Consider the following 16,270-nt stretch of genomic DNA (forward strand, 5'->3'; position numbering starts at 1 on the left):
AAAAAAAAAAAAAAAACACAGAAAACTACAGTGTTTGTGATGGTGTGGAGAAACTGGGACCATCCTATACTGCTAGTAGAACCATAAAATTGTGCAACCACCCACCGTTGAAAATTGTTTGGCACCTCCTCAAAAACTTGGAAATAACAATATCATATGACTTGGCAATCCTCTACTTGTTATATATTTTCAAGGAATAAGAGCCAAGATATGAACAGATATATACACATCCATGTTCATTGCAGTACTATTCACAATAGCGAAAAGATGGATACAGCCTAAATGTCCATTAACAGAGGAATAAATAAACAAATGTTGGTACATACACACAATGCAATACTACGTAATGTTGAAGAATAGCAATGGATCTGCCAAACGCCTCATAACATGGATAAACCTGGAGGACATTATGCTGAGTAAAATTAGTTAATCATGAAAGGACAAATATGTATGAGATCACTATTGTAAAAATTCAAGAAAAGATTTTCATGCGAAAAGAAACATTCTTTGATGGTTACCAGGGGTGGGTGGGAAGAGAAAGTAATTCACTGGCTAGAACATTTTAACTTGGGTGACAGGGAAGGCAATATACAGCAAAAAATGAGGTTGACAGAAGAATGATGAATACAAAAAAGACATAGGAAGGAATGCAAGGGTTCAAGGGAATACAGGTAAATACTGTATTAGTATAGATAGACAACCCTGCAACAACAGTGATCTATGGTTAGATACCTGAATAGATGCACAGGCTGAACATAGGAAGGAGAGTGGAAGAATATCCACAAATATATAAAGGTTTGACAGAGGATATTTGTATGTGGGCATTTACTTTTGCTGTAAATGTATCTATGAATGTGGTGGAGCATACAGGGAGCAAAGTTATAAAAACTTCATACATTGCCAAACACCCTAAGGGAATGAGTTGCTGGGCCTGGGGGCTCAGGACCATATTATCAGAGGACAACATGGTCAATTGGCATAACAGTCCACAAAGACAATGTCCTTGTGGTTAGCAGTCCAGTGTTTATCCTACAGTGTCACACCAGTACTCCCATGTGTTGTCCAGTCGATTCCAACTTTTATTGACTCCTCTAAAGTTTCCTAGGGTTCTGGTGTGGCTCTGTGTGTTAATGTGCTGGACTGCAAAGCCAGTTTGAATCACAAGGTCAGCCATTCAAGCTCACCAGCCACTACTTGGAAACCCTATTGACAGCACTTAACAACAACAACAACCTTTATGGGAACAGATCGCTAGGTTTTCTTCCACTGATCCACTGGGTGGGCTCGAATCGCCAATCTTCTTGTCAGCAACTGAGTACTTAACTGTTGTGCCACCAGGGATCCCTGCTCTGTAATAATCTTTGAAATATGGGAAGAACTGTCCAATCAACAACTATTCTTATGTAGAGTAGATCAGCAGAGCACATCCTTCATAAAATATAGCTAATTGGAAGGAGACATTTTGTGGTATGGGAAGCACTATTTACCCATTTTAACTGGGCGTGAAGAAGAGTAAGTTGGAGACAGAGGTTCAACCTGAGAATTTAGCATAGAGGACAAACTTCAAACCATCAAGGGCTGGTGGGGTCTGCTATCAGCAAGAGCTAATGCTACAGAGTGAGGTGTGGGGGATCAAAGGCCTAAGACAAGCTGAGCTCACTGGGAATTCATAGGGAATTCATCACAAACTTAGCAGAACTTAGCCCCTGAGGACATAAAATTCCTGATTCCCGGAAAGCATGTGTGTGAACTCTGGGGAGTCATGAACTCTGTTCAGTTTCATCAAGCGTAGCCTATTTTCAAACTGGGTGTGGCTGGCCATGAATCTTGCAGTGCACAGATCTTCCAAGGAATACTTAGGCTTGGAGAGAAAATCACTTTCCAGATTCTTTGCTTTCCATTCTTTTCAAAATTGATTTGCTTGAGAATGAACCAAATGTCAAAGCATCTTGTAGCCTTTCTTTTCTTTCACCACTCTCATTTTACAAAATAAAGACTTGCTTCTCATCCATTCAGAATTGAATCTTTCTAAGGATGGTGGTGTCCTGGAGCGCTGATCTAATAGTTAGAGGTTCTAATCCACTCAGCGCTTGTCTCAGAAGAAAGCCCTGGTAATCTATTGCTGACAAATTATCTATTGAAAATCCATGGAGTACAGTTCAGCTCTGATACACCGGGAGTTCATTGGTGGGAGTCAACTCAAGGGCAACTGGTTACTGGTTTATCCCGGTATAAGAAAATCTTCCAAGTCTCCAGTCAAAGGGACAAATCAAAATATTGGTATAGTAAAAGTCTCCATGAGTCAGGATTCCTCCTCCCTAAGCATAGGAGTTCATAACTTCCTCTTACATAAACCAAAACACCCAATTTTTGGGTCAGTTCAGGCTCAGTGAATCCATAGGTCAGATTAGAAGTGCCCCGTAGGATTTCCAAAGCTGTAATTTTACAGGGGCGTCCTGGTGTGGCACTTCAGGATAGTGCACTGCACTGCAGTGTCAGTTTGAACTGTAAGGTCGGTGGTTCAAACCCACCAGTCACTCCTTGGAAACACTCTACAGGGTATCTGCTGGTTGTAACTGACTCAATGACACTTAACATCAACAATCTTTACAGGTTGGTGCTGTAGGATAAGCACTAAACCGCAAGATTGGTTTGAATCACAAGGTTGGCAGTTCAAACTTACCAGTTGCTCCTTGGAAATGCTCATAAGGTCCCTACAAGTCAGAACCAACTCAGTGGCACTTAGCAGCTACAACAATCTTTATAGAGCAGACTGTCACATTTCTCCTACAAAACAGCTGGTGGATTGGAACCATTGACCTGTCACTGCTTAATCACAGTGCTACCAGGGTTTCTTTTCCTGATATCCACTTTTCCTTAGCAGTGAAATTCAGCATAAGAAGTGGGGTTGGCCAGTGTTGAATGTTTTGAATTCAGATGTATGTAGCGAGGGGCTGCAAGTCCTACCCTAAACTCTGAGACTGAGACAGTGGCTCTGATGGTTACAGGACTGGTGGTTTTTTTCGTTTGTTTTTTTTTGTACTTAATTACTTCAGCTTGGAAAAATAGCATTTAGTTCCTCCAACACAATAATGAGCCACTTTTAAATTTATAAAGCTAATGTCCTAATAGTCTTTAAAATATGGGGGCCTGCTCACTGATTTTCATGGCATGAACTCTATTTAACAACGAACACTTTAGAGTGGTTATACTTCAATGGACGACAATGTGTAATTTGTTTTCTTCATAATTGTTATTGTTGCTAAGTGCCATCAAGTTGATTCTGACCCATAGTGACCCTGCATAGGGTTTCCAAGGAGAAGCTGGTGAACTTGAACCACCAATTTTGCAGTTCAAACAACTTTATAGTCTGATACATTAGCTCACAGTGTCACACCGGGACTTCTGGAATATAGTATTAATGAAAGTTTGCAAATGCTAGCATGATAACAGTTAGAGTTACTAGTCATTGACTATACTTGTTCCTCACTTATCCGCCTAGTTCATTATGCAAAAATTGGTGTTATTTGAAAATGAAGGTTGACAACATCATTACATAACTGTTAAATTAAATCATTTCATAACTGCTGAACTACTGAGGAAGTCCTGGTGTGGCACTGTGGGTCAATGCACCAGAATGAAAAGTTGTTTGAACTGCAAGGTCGGCGGTTTAAGCTCACCAGCTGCTCCTTGGAAACTCTATACAGTTGGAACCAACTCGAAGCACTTAACAACACCACCACCAAACTACTGAGAATCATGGTCCAGCCAAGTTGACACACACCTTAACCATTTCAGTCAGCATTGCTCATAAAATATTTGGATAGTAGATTCCATAGTATTTTGTCTTAAATATAGGATAAGGAGATAGTAAGTGACATGTAGGTGTAAATTCAAGGCCAAAGGCTAATGCTGTAGGACGTCATATTCATTCCTTCTTGAAATCCCCAACTATCCTATGAGGTACTTATTATTGTTTTAGCCTTTCCTGACTGATAAAGGGAGGTACTCACCCACTGCCATCAAGTCATCTCTGATTCATAGCAAGCATACAGGGCAAAGTACTATGGTTCCCCAAGGTTTCCAAGACTAATTCCTGTGAGCTACTCTATTCTGCCCTTTAGGGTTGCTATGGATCAGAACTGATTTAATGGCAGTGAGTGGGTGCCTCCCTTTATCAGTACTCCTGGTGTAGCGCTGTAGAATCAGCAGTGGACTTCGAACCACAAGGTCAGCAGTTCAAACCCACCAGCTGCTCCTTGGAAACCCTATCAGGGTCACTATGACTATACAGGATTGAAACTGACTCATTGGCACTTAACAATAATAACAACAAAGACCCGCTTTGTTTGACTCTATACAGGGTCACTTTGAGTCTTTACTAAAGCAGATTTCTACATTCCCCCCCCCCCCCATTTAGCAGCCCAACATGCAACACATTGCTCAAAGGGGGAATTTGTTGTTGTTGTTATTTGCTGTCAAGTTGGTTTCTACTCATAAGGGCCCTGTACAGGCTTTCCAAAGAGCAGTTGGTGAATTTGAACAACCGACCTCGTGGTTCAAGCTAACCTTGAGGGTGAGTGCTTTATCTTACAGGTGGCTAGGGGAGAATTTATATAGCGCATGGCAGAGACAGTGTTTAAACCTAGGGAGTCCGATTCTAGAACCTAAGCTATTTATCACTCTACATGAGTTAGGGCATATTTCTGAAGCACAAGCATGCCATTTCAAAACATACTTTCTTTCCTAAAAGATGAGATAATTATCCTACAAAGTCACCTAGGATAGAATTTAACAAGTCATAGAGATTTAAGAAATGTTCAATTTATTCTTCCTTTCTACATAAAGAAATTTATTTGTCTCTTCTTTGTGAAAATCCAATGCTTATCTTTGAGAGAAAATCCTTTGATTATAGTTGCATAACTACTGGGATTTTGATTTGTTTTACAAAATATACAAAATCATATAAGTGATCAAATATACAATCCATGCACTTTAAATTTCAGACATTCCTAGTTTGAGGAAAATGTATCTATTGGTCACCAAGTGGAAAATCTTGATCCTGTGGAGATCAAAATATGTGGAGATCAAGTTGTTGTTGTTGTTAAGTGTCTTCAAGTTGGTTCCCACTCATAGTGACTGTGTATAGGCTTTCTGAGGAGTGGCTGGTGGTTTTGAACTTCTGACCTTGTGGTGAACCATGCAGTGCTTATCTTAGACTGCCACACCAGAATTCTGGAGATGTTAAGGGTCAGGTCTAACTATGCCAGATTTCTGAGCACCTGTGAGAATCCTTTTGGGGATCTTCTTAACTGTCATGGAATGTTCTAAGATATAAACGGCTACCTGGCTACATCCTTGGATTTACATAGACCAGAGAAGCACCATGGAAGAGCTTCCAGAATTGAATTGTATGTTTTCTTATAGAGTGCAGGGCTGCAAGGTAGCTCTTCTACCTCACTGGAATTATTGATAATAAGCTATCTAAGATCAAATTAGCCTGAGAGAAGGGTCCTTCCTAGTAGAGTTGACAATGCTGAAGTACAAAGCCTGAGTGTTAGAGTTGTTGTTCAGTGCTTTTGAGTCAACTCTGAATCATAGTAACCTTCCTTGTACAGGGTTTCCAAGGAGTCACTGGTGGGTTTGTACTACCAACCTTGTGGTTAGCAGTCAAGTGCTTATTCTATAATGCCACATCAGGAATCTGAGAATTAGAGTAATGGTGGGTAATTTCATAAACAGGTTATGAAAGCTTATTTGATCATCTCCAACCTAGGCTCCTCTCCTCTCCATGCCCCACACTGCCTTTGAATTCACACAGACCTGACTTCCCCAGGGTACACAGAACCATTGTCTTCTGTTTAGAAATAAAGACCAATGTCTAGAAGCTCCATGGAAGACAGTCAGTAGGTCAGTTGAGTAGAAGGATTTCCAGAGAAGCAGACACAAAAGAGAGGCCTATAGACAGCACTTAACAACAACATAGAGTTATTAGAATCTTTGTGAGTCCCTACAGAAACTAATTGAGGAGGTGGCATCTAGGAGAAATCTGAACTTTGTGCTAATAAAGGCAGTGCAGTAGGAACCACGAATTTATAGTGTCTATGTAAATGTTACACATTTAAACTTGCCATTAGATAAACCATTAGTTAAACTAAGAAAATTTATATTACATATTCATTTAAACAGGATAATTTTGAAGACACAATGCCAGAATTAATACATAGTTGAAACTTTTAGATCAGGCATTGAGAGAAAAATGTGGGGGAGGATAGTAGATATTTTTGAGCTTCACACAATAAACTTGAATATATGGTCACACTGATGCTGTGGTAGATAAAAACTATGCAGATGAGATGGGAAAAACAATTGGAATTCAGAATCCATCCAAACATGCATGCTTCCCTAGCATTAGCTCAACACACACAACTGAAGTTATTCCAAGATACCAGTCAATCATTTATCATCATCCCTCTCCCACCCTTAATAAGACAATATCTAATACTATCTGACATTTGCAAAGACTATACTGTTATGCATACATTTCATTTTGTAAACAGCAAGAACGCTGTTTGTATATTACATAATTCTCATTTTTAAATGAGGAAAGTGAGGTTTATAAATGTTAAGTAGCTTCCTAAATGTTATAGAGATAGTAAGTGGTGGCACCTCTACTTGAACTCAGTAACAGCATCCCTGCTCTGAACTTCTATGAGCTTTGGCTAAATGCCACCTAAAATACGGAGTCCGCCCCTACTCCACCCCTTATTTCAGATTTTGTTTGACTTCTCTTTTCAAAATATTTCATTTTCTTCCAGGAAGAATAGAAAAACTATCTTTAATCGAGAAAGCAAATTGCTTATAAAGACCACACTTTTATATAAGCAGATTGATAATCTTTCAAGTTAATTCACCATGATATTATTTCTGACATACTTTAGCATATTATGTATCTTTTCCAGATATGTAACATGGGAACTGACTCTGTAGTTATGCGCAATGCTTCATTTTCTCTCCAGTTGTCATCAGAAATTGGATCATTGATATAGTTAAATGGTAGCAGTCTTACTCTTTACATGTTGTTACACAAGCCAGTGAATCACCCTTGCCCTGTCCTTATTTAGTGCTTCTTTCTAAAGAATCAGTAGTTTAGGCCACTTTACACATTTAAACCAGAAAATAGATAATGTCTCAGATGTGAACTAGGAAAAAAAAAAATGCATGCCCCTACTGAACTTGGTATTTGCTTCAGTTTAACTAGACATAATGATTTAGACTACTGCTTAATATAAACAATTAGCTTTTGCTTTGATAGTTCATGTGGCTACTATTTTAATGGACACTAAAATCTTAACAACTTGAAATCAAATGTGACTTGCTAATCAGGAAAGTAGCCATACACTGTGAGTAAAAAATTATTTAAACGGGAAGTGATAATGTTCACAATAAAAATTTGCTGTCTTTCCATGGCAAATATCATGACAATAATAGGCATTTATAGTTCAATTATATAATGCAACAGGCATTTGGAAATTTAATCTTAAAATTATATTTTACCATTAAATCTTTTCTGTCCAAGGCTATTAAAATCTCTTCTATTTGGAAACCTTAATGTTATTTCAAGTGTGTCTGTATTTGTAAGTGCTTTGAAGATTAAAACTGTACTCTAAGACCAAGTGATATTTTTCAAAATTTCCCTTTAAAGGCATACATCCGACCTTTTCATCTGTTTGGACTGGTCCAGTCATGGCCAACAAAGTGAAATTAGGATGGACTGAAATTTGCAAGATATAGGTGCCTGGAACGATAGGAACAGGAATAGGAAAAATTATGTGTTTAGGTCTTAGAATGAGAGACTTAGAAGAGGCCTGTTTCAGGAGGCTGGTATGGGAGATTATATTATTATCAGGACTAAACAGCACATTAAGCTACCATCTTTGAGCAGGACACCAGGATTTCTGACACTATAATGCAAGAGATTTGGTTGTTCTGCAATGTGCATGCTACCTTTGTTTTCTAAGAAGGAGGGAAAAGTTCCAGCAGGAAATAAAGCCATACATTTTCTGGTTCTTGTTATTGATCCAAACACCCACATTTTGAAAATTCTGGTCTGTTCTGGTTTTATTTCATTGGCCATAATGAAACCAGGAAGAACCAGTTCAAACCCCTAGAAAAAAATGGCTTTTTGAATTTGATTTCACAAACAGCTTTGAAAAATTTTTAACAATAAAATTCCCATAAAACATAGCATCTATACTATGATGAATACTAAGGACACTATATTTTTCATTAGAGATTCTATGATTGCATTAAAAAGTGACTTTGTAAAATTCAGAGAACAGTCTCCATTCTTTGGGCCTAAGCATGTCATCCCAAAGAAAAAAATTGTGGGATCCAAAACTATGTTTCCAAAAAGAGTTTTTTTTTCACACATAAAAAGAGGCAGAAAAGAGTAGCTAGTCAGACAAATAAAAGTATGTGTCAATTAACATCCATTATTCATTCTGTGGATTAGAAAGTGATATGATTTGAACATTGTGGGAACACTGTATTAAATTCTTATTGCAAAGTTTTGTAACAAACAGGGAGGAATAGTTAATCTTATAGTCCAGGAACAGAGGACCCTAGAACCATCAAGGGAGAAGAGCATGAGCAGAATGAGCAGAATGTCCAGAGAAGTAGCCACACGAGAGATGGAGGCAGAAATGAGGACATGGAGAGACAGAGCAGCTGAGGACTCTAGAATCATGGAAAGAGAAAGGCTCTGTGCTGGCGTCCAGGAGGCAGGTTTGCTGAATGTGCCCTTTGGTTGTTTAAAATGATTATACATTCCTGAGTGTTTTTGTGTACATCCTCCTACCCCCTCCAAAAAAAAAAAAAAAAAAAACAGAGGCAAATACTGTTGAACGATAGTGCACGGAGAAGATTGTAACCATGCAATGAAACGATGAGTTAAAACCAATATTCTCCCATGTAAACTATTACTCAGTTCACAATAGAAACTTTTAAAAAAAATGGGACCCAGCTTCCAGTTGTCCTCATCACCATTGTAGTCACTGCTATTGTAGCTGCTGGAAGAAGCCAGAGGAACTGGCTACGGAAGTGGCAGTAGGAGCAAAGCAAGAGGAAGCCAGCAGAAAGGGAGCAGAACAGAGTGCATATTGATCTACACCCACTCTTCTACCCACCTAAAGGGCAGAAGCAAGCCAGCCCTGCAGACCCCAACACTACCATAGCCACAGGATAAAACCTAAGAACCCAAGTCCATGTGACTGGCAGCCTCACCTGGTGGGATACAGGCAGCCTCCCTGCCTGTATCCCACCAGTGGTCCAGTGCTGCAATAGTCTGGGCTTGGTGTCTTGGTGTCTTTAAGAACATCCCCTCTGATACCAGTTCAGCCTGGCTAAGGACCATAGTCTTAGGACCATAGCCTCAGAAGACACATGGTCATTTGGCATAACATAATCCACAAAGACATTGTTCTACATCCTACTTAGTAGTATCTGGGATCCTAAAGGAGTCCTGGTATGGCACTGTAAGATAAGTGCTTGACTGCTAAGTAGGAGGTTGATGGTTCAACCTACCAGCTACTCCTTGGAAACTTGATACAAGGTCACAAAAGCTCATGAATGACCATCTGAGGAGCAACTATTAATCTCTACATGTGCAGAAGGAAGAAGAGTGATGGACATTGAAGATGCTTGGAATCAACTAGTCCAATGCACTAATGGAACATGTGAGCTTCAGTTTTCACGACTTTGAGACCAGAAAAACTAGATGTCACCTAACTACCACTTCCAACTGCTCTAACATTCAAAGATCCTAAATAGAATGGGAGAAAATATGGAACAAAATTCAAAATTATTAAGACCAGACTTACTGGTCAGAAAGAGACTGAAGGATCCCAAAGCTATGGCACTCGACTATCCTTCAGGTCTAGAACAGAACTCACCCTCATGGCCCAATTTTCCATCGAGCAGTAGATAGGTATGGTCAGTCATTCAAAATCAAAAGGGCAACATTTATTTAAGGACAAACTTCAGAAGGAGTGGGAAGGAAGATGGAAAGGAAAGAAGAACCACAGGGAGAATGTGGGGTAACTGCTGTTACACGGAAAGGATTGCAATCACTGAGATGAAACAAAAGTCTAGGACTCGTTGAATGCAAAACTGATGATCTGCTCTGTAGACCTTCACTCAGTTCACAGTACAAAGTTTAAAAACAAAACAAAAAACCATTCCCACTGCCATAGAGTCAATTTAGATTCACAGAAACCCTATAGGAAAGAGAACTGCCCAATATGGGTTCTAAGGCTGTAACCCTTTATGGAAGCAGACTGCCACAACTTTCTCCTTAGAGCAGCTAGTGGGTTTTAACTGCTGGCCTTTTGGTTAGCAGCTCACTACTTGACCCGCTGCACCACCAAGACTCCTTTAAAATCCATAATAAGCAAAAAGAGAGCTTCTTTTCCTTTATAATGAAAAATAAAAAATAATCTTATGGAATATGCATTTATGCAGTTGCACATTGAATGATGAATGCTAAGTAGTACATATCTATATCCAGAAATTTTCTATTGACAGTTTGATTTTTTTTCCTTAGGGGAATTAGGTGAGGGCTGGATTGTTTTGAGTCTTGATTTATTTAAGTCATACCTGACTGAATGTTTGGCTCATGTTTATTATACAAGCTAGATGATAATTAATCAATAACCAGGATCAGTAGTCCTAGGTATATTCTTTAGCACAAAAGTATGCTATCTTCTTTATGTTACTTTGATCTCTTTAACATAAAGACATTAATGTCCTTCCTATCCTGAAGTAGTACCGGGAAATCATGCAGAAATGCCTTTCCACTTAGGTACTACAGATAGACTAATGCTCATGGAACACAAACTCTCTGTAAACAATAAATATAAACTGTATTGAGGGAGTAATAGTAAAAGTCAATTCCTTTCTTTGTGGTCATGAAGATGACATGCTGTAACTTTGTCAATGTAATTTAATTTATTATAATTTTACTTTGCCAACTATGCAATTTGTCCATTGAATATTTGCTGGTGGTATACTAGAAAACAAGCACAGTACCAGGGAATAAGTATTGCTGTTGTTAAGTGCCATGAAGTCAGTTCCGATTCATAGTGACCTTGTATAGGGTTTCAGAAGAGCAGCTCGTGAGTTTGAGCCACCAAACCTGCAGTTTAAACCAACCTTGCAGTCCAGTGTTTATCCTATGGTGCTACTATAATTATATTATTGTCCTTAAAACTCTGCAAAATATAGGTTAAGTGTGTTGACTGAAGAATACCCAGGGCCCAAAAGTAAAACCTTGGAAAGATATCTGAATGAGGGAAATTATCAAAAAAGAAATGTTCTCAAAGAAGGCAATGCCTGAACAAGGTCTTGATATTGGAGGAAGCATTATCAAGAAAAAGAAGCAGAGTGTAAAAATTTAAGATGCATTAAACAGTATGTGAAAAGGATGAGACATATTGAAAGCCAGAAGAAATTTAGTTTTACTATATACAAAGTCGGTTTGAACCCCAAGATTGTCAGTTCAAATTCACCAGTTGCTTAGCAAAAGCTGATACAGGGTTGCTATGGGTCGGAACCGACCCATAGCAGCCCTGTACAGGGTTTCCGAGGGTGTAAATCTTTACGGGAGTAGAAAGCCTCATCTTTCTCCCACAGAGCGGATGGTAGTTTCGAACCGCTGGCCTTAAGGTTCGCAGCCCGATTTGTAACCACTACACTACCAGAGCTCCTATATCAGTTTGAACTGCAAGCTCCATGGCTCAAGCTCACCAGCTGCTCCTAGGAAACCCTATACAGGGTTGATATGAGTCGGAACACCAGGACTCCATTTGTTATTGTTGTTGTTAGGTGGTGTTAAATCATTTCTGATTTACAGTGACACTATGCATAATAGAAGGAAACACTGTCTGGTCCTTCACCATCCTCAGAATTGTTTTGTTTGAGCCCATTGCTACTGCCACTGTGTCAATCCATCTCATTGAGGGTCTTCTTCATTTTCATTGACCCTTCACTTAGCCAAGCATGATGTGCTTCTTCAAGGACTAGGCCCTCCTGGCAACATATCCAAAATATGAGAAATACACATCACTATGATAGAAGTTAAGAACAATTACCCTAACGAGCTCCATGTTCAATAATTTTTTAGGGTTACCTTATCCAGAGATGTCAATTATGTGACATAGTACAAAACTCTCCCTTTGTGTTCTCATAGACATTATAACTAGATCACAGTACTTTTCCCTATTAAGTTAGAACTCAGGGTCAGATCTTTATTTTTAAAATTTTCTTGTACAACGCCTCAGCAAATCATGACCAAATAATTGGACATGGCACTCAAGTTGAGAATAATTTGCTACCTTATCATTACGGGTATGATTATATTGAAAGGAACAACTCCTAATACAGATAAGAAGAGCACTCACATCCTGTTAGCCAATTTCTCCCATCCCCAAAGTCTTCTAGTAAGTCATCAGTTCCACCTGCATAAAGCAATTGTTGGTATCCTGGGCATAACCAAAATGGATCAATTAGCTTTTCAGTTAAAGAGAACTGAGTGTATAGAATTTATTTCCCTTCTTTATACAGCCTGTTCCTACCCTGAGAGAAGAGCCTTCTGTAAAAGAAACAAACTCAGACATTCAACAAGTAGAGAAATAGTGGCTTACAGGATTCCTTGGTGTTTTTCCTGCCTCCCACTCACTTTCTTATTGACCAAATATAGAGGTGGTTAGATCAAGAAATCTGTGTTTGTTTCAGTTCTGAAGAAAAAAACCTAAAAAAAGTTATTAGATGGCAGTGATGAATTTTAATCTGATGACAGCTTGTGACCCACAAATTCCTGTTTAAAATTAAAATGCATTCAAAATGAAACTGGCAAGAGAACCAATATTGAATTTACAATCTGCTGTGATAAAACACCTATCTAAAGCACTATATTAAATATGAATGCAATTAATTTCTAAAGAGCATGTTGCAACAAAAATCTGAAAATGATATGTATTCAATATATTTCCTTATTAAATTCGGTTTGCTAGAATAATCATTATAGAGTTGATTATAGAGTTGGCTTTGGTAGTACACTCTCTGACAGCTTCAGGTATAATCTAGGGGTCCAGACTTTTGGGTTTCTCTTTGGAACAAAAGTCCTCTATTTTCCTTATTCCAAATGTTCATCTACAATTTAGAAATATTTTTGAGCCATAATAACTCAAGATATAATAAGTGTGACATTCAAGGTACAATGAGTTTTAAAATTATTTATATGTTAGCTTTGAAAAATATTCTGGTAATTTTGGTGAACCAGTTAAACTACTCCTAAACTTGATAATAATTGAAACTTTTTTTTTTTTTTTTTGAAAGGGGAGTGGGGGTAATGTGTGTTTATATCAACACCATCATTAAGCAATTATACAAATAAAACTCAACTCAGTGTTTATATTTTTACTCTTTAGTTTATATTTGAGAATTATGTGATACCAAAAGGATTCACTAGAATTGTTTTCAAACAATTTAATGACCAAGTCATAACTATTTTCTCATTTTCAAAAGATTCAAAAGAACTACAGATAACTCCATAATATAACATCATAATTATAATAATTCACATGTGTTTAACTATAGCCTTAATATTCTTATGCATCACTTGCTCAAAAGAGTCACAATGCATTGAAATAGCATCAGTTACAAACAAAAGATGAGGCTTTCTGCTCCCACAAAGATTTCTTTAAAAGCTTCAGAAATCCTATACAGGAAGGGTCTCTGTGAGTCAAAGCCAACTCAATGGCACTTAACAACAACAACAACAAAAAGCGTATTTCATTCTAATTATTACACATATGGAAAAAAATCATTCATTCTTTTAAGAAAATATTACCATAAATGTAATTAAACTGCTGATACTTCAATTCATTGACCCTGGAAAACAGATTTGTAAGTCTTAGTTGAGGGAATGAATGAATGTATATGATTGGATGACAAGCAAACTCAGGGTAAATGCCTAGTCTTTGATTGCTACAGGACTAGTGTAGGGTAGACTGCTGTCGCAGTAGGGCTCCTAAAACCTCTCTTCCATATTCTATTTTGGTTCATTGGTATGTAAACATGATAAAGGATTCAGTTGAGCAAGTATTTGCATTACACAGAGGCACTATGTATCCAAGAAGCAAGATCTGAGGTGACATTGCATATAAAATTCCCTAGGTACTTCCAAAGGTTTGCTTCTATATGAATCCTAACATTGCTTTTTCTAGAAAATCTGTTCATATTTGGAAGCAGTTTCACTGTCACTTTTGGCTAGACCCCATCAAATCTGTCCCAGGGTTGTCAGCTATGATTGGGTTTTTGTTTCATGCCATTAGACTCTGGCCATGGTGCTGAAACAGGAGAGAGTACTGTTTGAAACCGTTCTTCCCTCTTACTGGTTTAGAAAATTCTAGTGACAAGAGCAGGGTTCAGAGGAGCCTGGGGCAGCATCATTTATGTGAACCATGGATTTCCATCTTTTGGGAGGAGATGTGGTCCTCTAGGTTACAGCCAATGCATCCCTGTGAGCGTTCACTAAATCTAGAGACCATATGGAAATAGCCGCTGCAGTAGAAAAGGTTATGTTGCCCCTCTCCTGAAAGATTGGAAGTCAAGTGCATAGCCTAGAAACAGGGCAGAGAGTCTAAATCGAAGGGAAGGGAGGAAGTAAACGTGTATTCATCTTGAAAATGTTCATTCAATATGTAAGGGAAGATTAATAGCTGATTTTAAACTCCAGTATTCTGACTCTGTCTTCCAACAGGTGCATGGCTCCCTCAACCCTTTCCTGCTAGGTACTGTCCTACGTTGCCTTTCTAAGGCTTTCTTTGCAAGGCAAGCTCTTCCTAGAGTCCTCAACCATGTGCAGTTTCCCATCTCATCCACAGCTCTCTAGCTGTACGCCCTGCAACCCCTTACCTGCAGCGTGAAGATTAAGAAGCAGACACAGCGCGGGGAAGCTGACTGCTCTCCGCATAGTGAATGCATTGAGGTGGAGAAACTCCGCCACGACCCCACTTCAGCAGGCAAAGTGCGATTAGAAGGAGCCAGCGCCAAGGGTCCGCTGGTCTTTGGGGATTCGCTTGCGGGTCTTCGGCTAGGGTTTGCAGAATCAGTCTGTGGCGCCTTCAGAAACAAGCATACCAGAGATGAGAAGAGGAAGAGTAGGAGGAGGCTGGTGAGGGGACAGGAGCAAGACTGGTGCTGTAGCTCTCAGAAGCGGCTAAAGCTTGGCCTTCTGGAAGCCCTGCAGCTGCGGCGGAGCTGGAGGGGTGGACTGGGGTCGCGTTGCCGCGCCAGCCCGAGGGCCCGGTGGCACGGCCGTCAGTGCAGTAAGAGCAGCAGCCCAGACGCGCCGTGACTACTGAGCATGCCCAGCGCTGGCCCTCACGCGGCTTGGAGTTTCAAAGTGAAATTCCACTTCTCCGGGTCTTCGTGTCAGCTGCAAAGGGAGCGGACCCCACCTTAGGAGGCTGCTTGGGGCAATTGTTAGACGTTGAAAGTCTGCCAGTTAACGAGGGGGCAGGATGGGGGAAATGATCAGGGAATTAAAAAGAGAATCCTCTAGGCAGACACGCCTTACCTCTTCCCCAAATTTTGATTTACACCTGGATGTAACTCTTTGCTGGGAGTTAAGCGTTTGCCGGGCTGCAGATTGACTAACTTCTCAGCACATACTGACAAGGCTATAGACTGCTTATCTGGTGGCATGCTGAGCATCCTAGGCTGCCTGAAGAGGCTCCTCAAGACAACCTACTCAGATTACACAGTAAATGTGAAGACTAGGTGTCTTCATCCTAACAGATTCCTCTCTTTGTTCCTTTTTCTCCTCTTTCCAGCTCAGTCCTTCTATTAAAAAATTCTTCAAACATCAAAATTCTATGACAGAAAGAAGTGAGCCCATACTAAAATATATCCATGTAACTGAAGCAGAAGACAATTTAGCACACGATGAAGCCAAAGTAAGACACTTGGAGGTATACAAGAGTTAAAGAGAAAAGATAAAGGCTATTACATATACAATCATGCAACAATAGTAATAACAAACAATATCTAGAGAAGATACCTAGGTAGGCATGCAAAATAAACAGATGTGGAAAGATGAACGGGAGAACAACCAGGGGTGTGTATATATATACATATGTTTGTCACAGGACATTTCTGTATATGCATTTGTATGTGCTGCAAACATATCTAAGGATATAGTAGAGTA

At 39.3% G+C, this 16,270-nt stretch overlaps 1 protein-coding gene across 1 annotated transcript in view; it reads right to left on the reverse strand.

Moving 5' to 3' along the window:
• Positions 1–15,198, reverse strand: part of PTPRR (protein tyrosine phosphatase, receptor type, R) — a 444,293-nt gene extending 429,095 nt beyond the window's left edge. Inside the window, exon 1 of the mRNA XM_006859557.1 lies at positions 14,977–15,198. Coding sequence (XP_006859619.1) covers positions 14,977–15,034 — 58 coding nt within the window. The 5' untranslated portion in view covers positions 15,035–15,198. The remainder of the gene's footprint in view (positions 1–14,976) is intronic.
• Between the last annotated feature and the right edge of the window lie 1,072 nt (positions 15,199–16,270).

The sequence above is a fragment of the Chrysochloris asiatica genome, unplaced genomic scaffold, assembly GCF_000296735.1.
Source record: "Chrysochloris asiatica unplaced genomic scaffold, ChrAsi1.0 scaffold00033, whole genome shotgun sequence".
NCBI classification, from domain to species: domain Eukaryota; kingdom Metazoa; phylum Chordata; class Mammalia; order Afrosoricida; family Chrysochloridae; genus Chrysochloris; species Chrysochloris asiatica.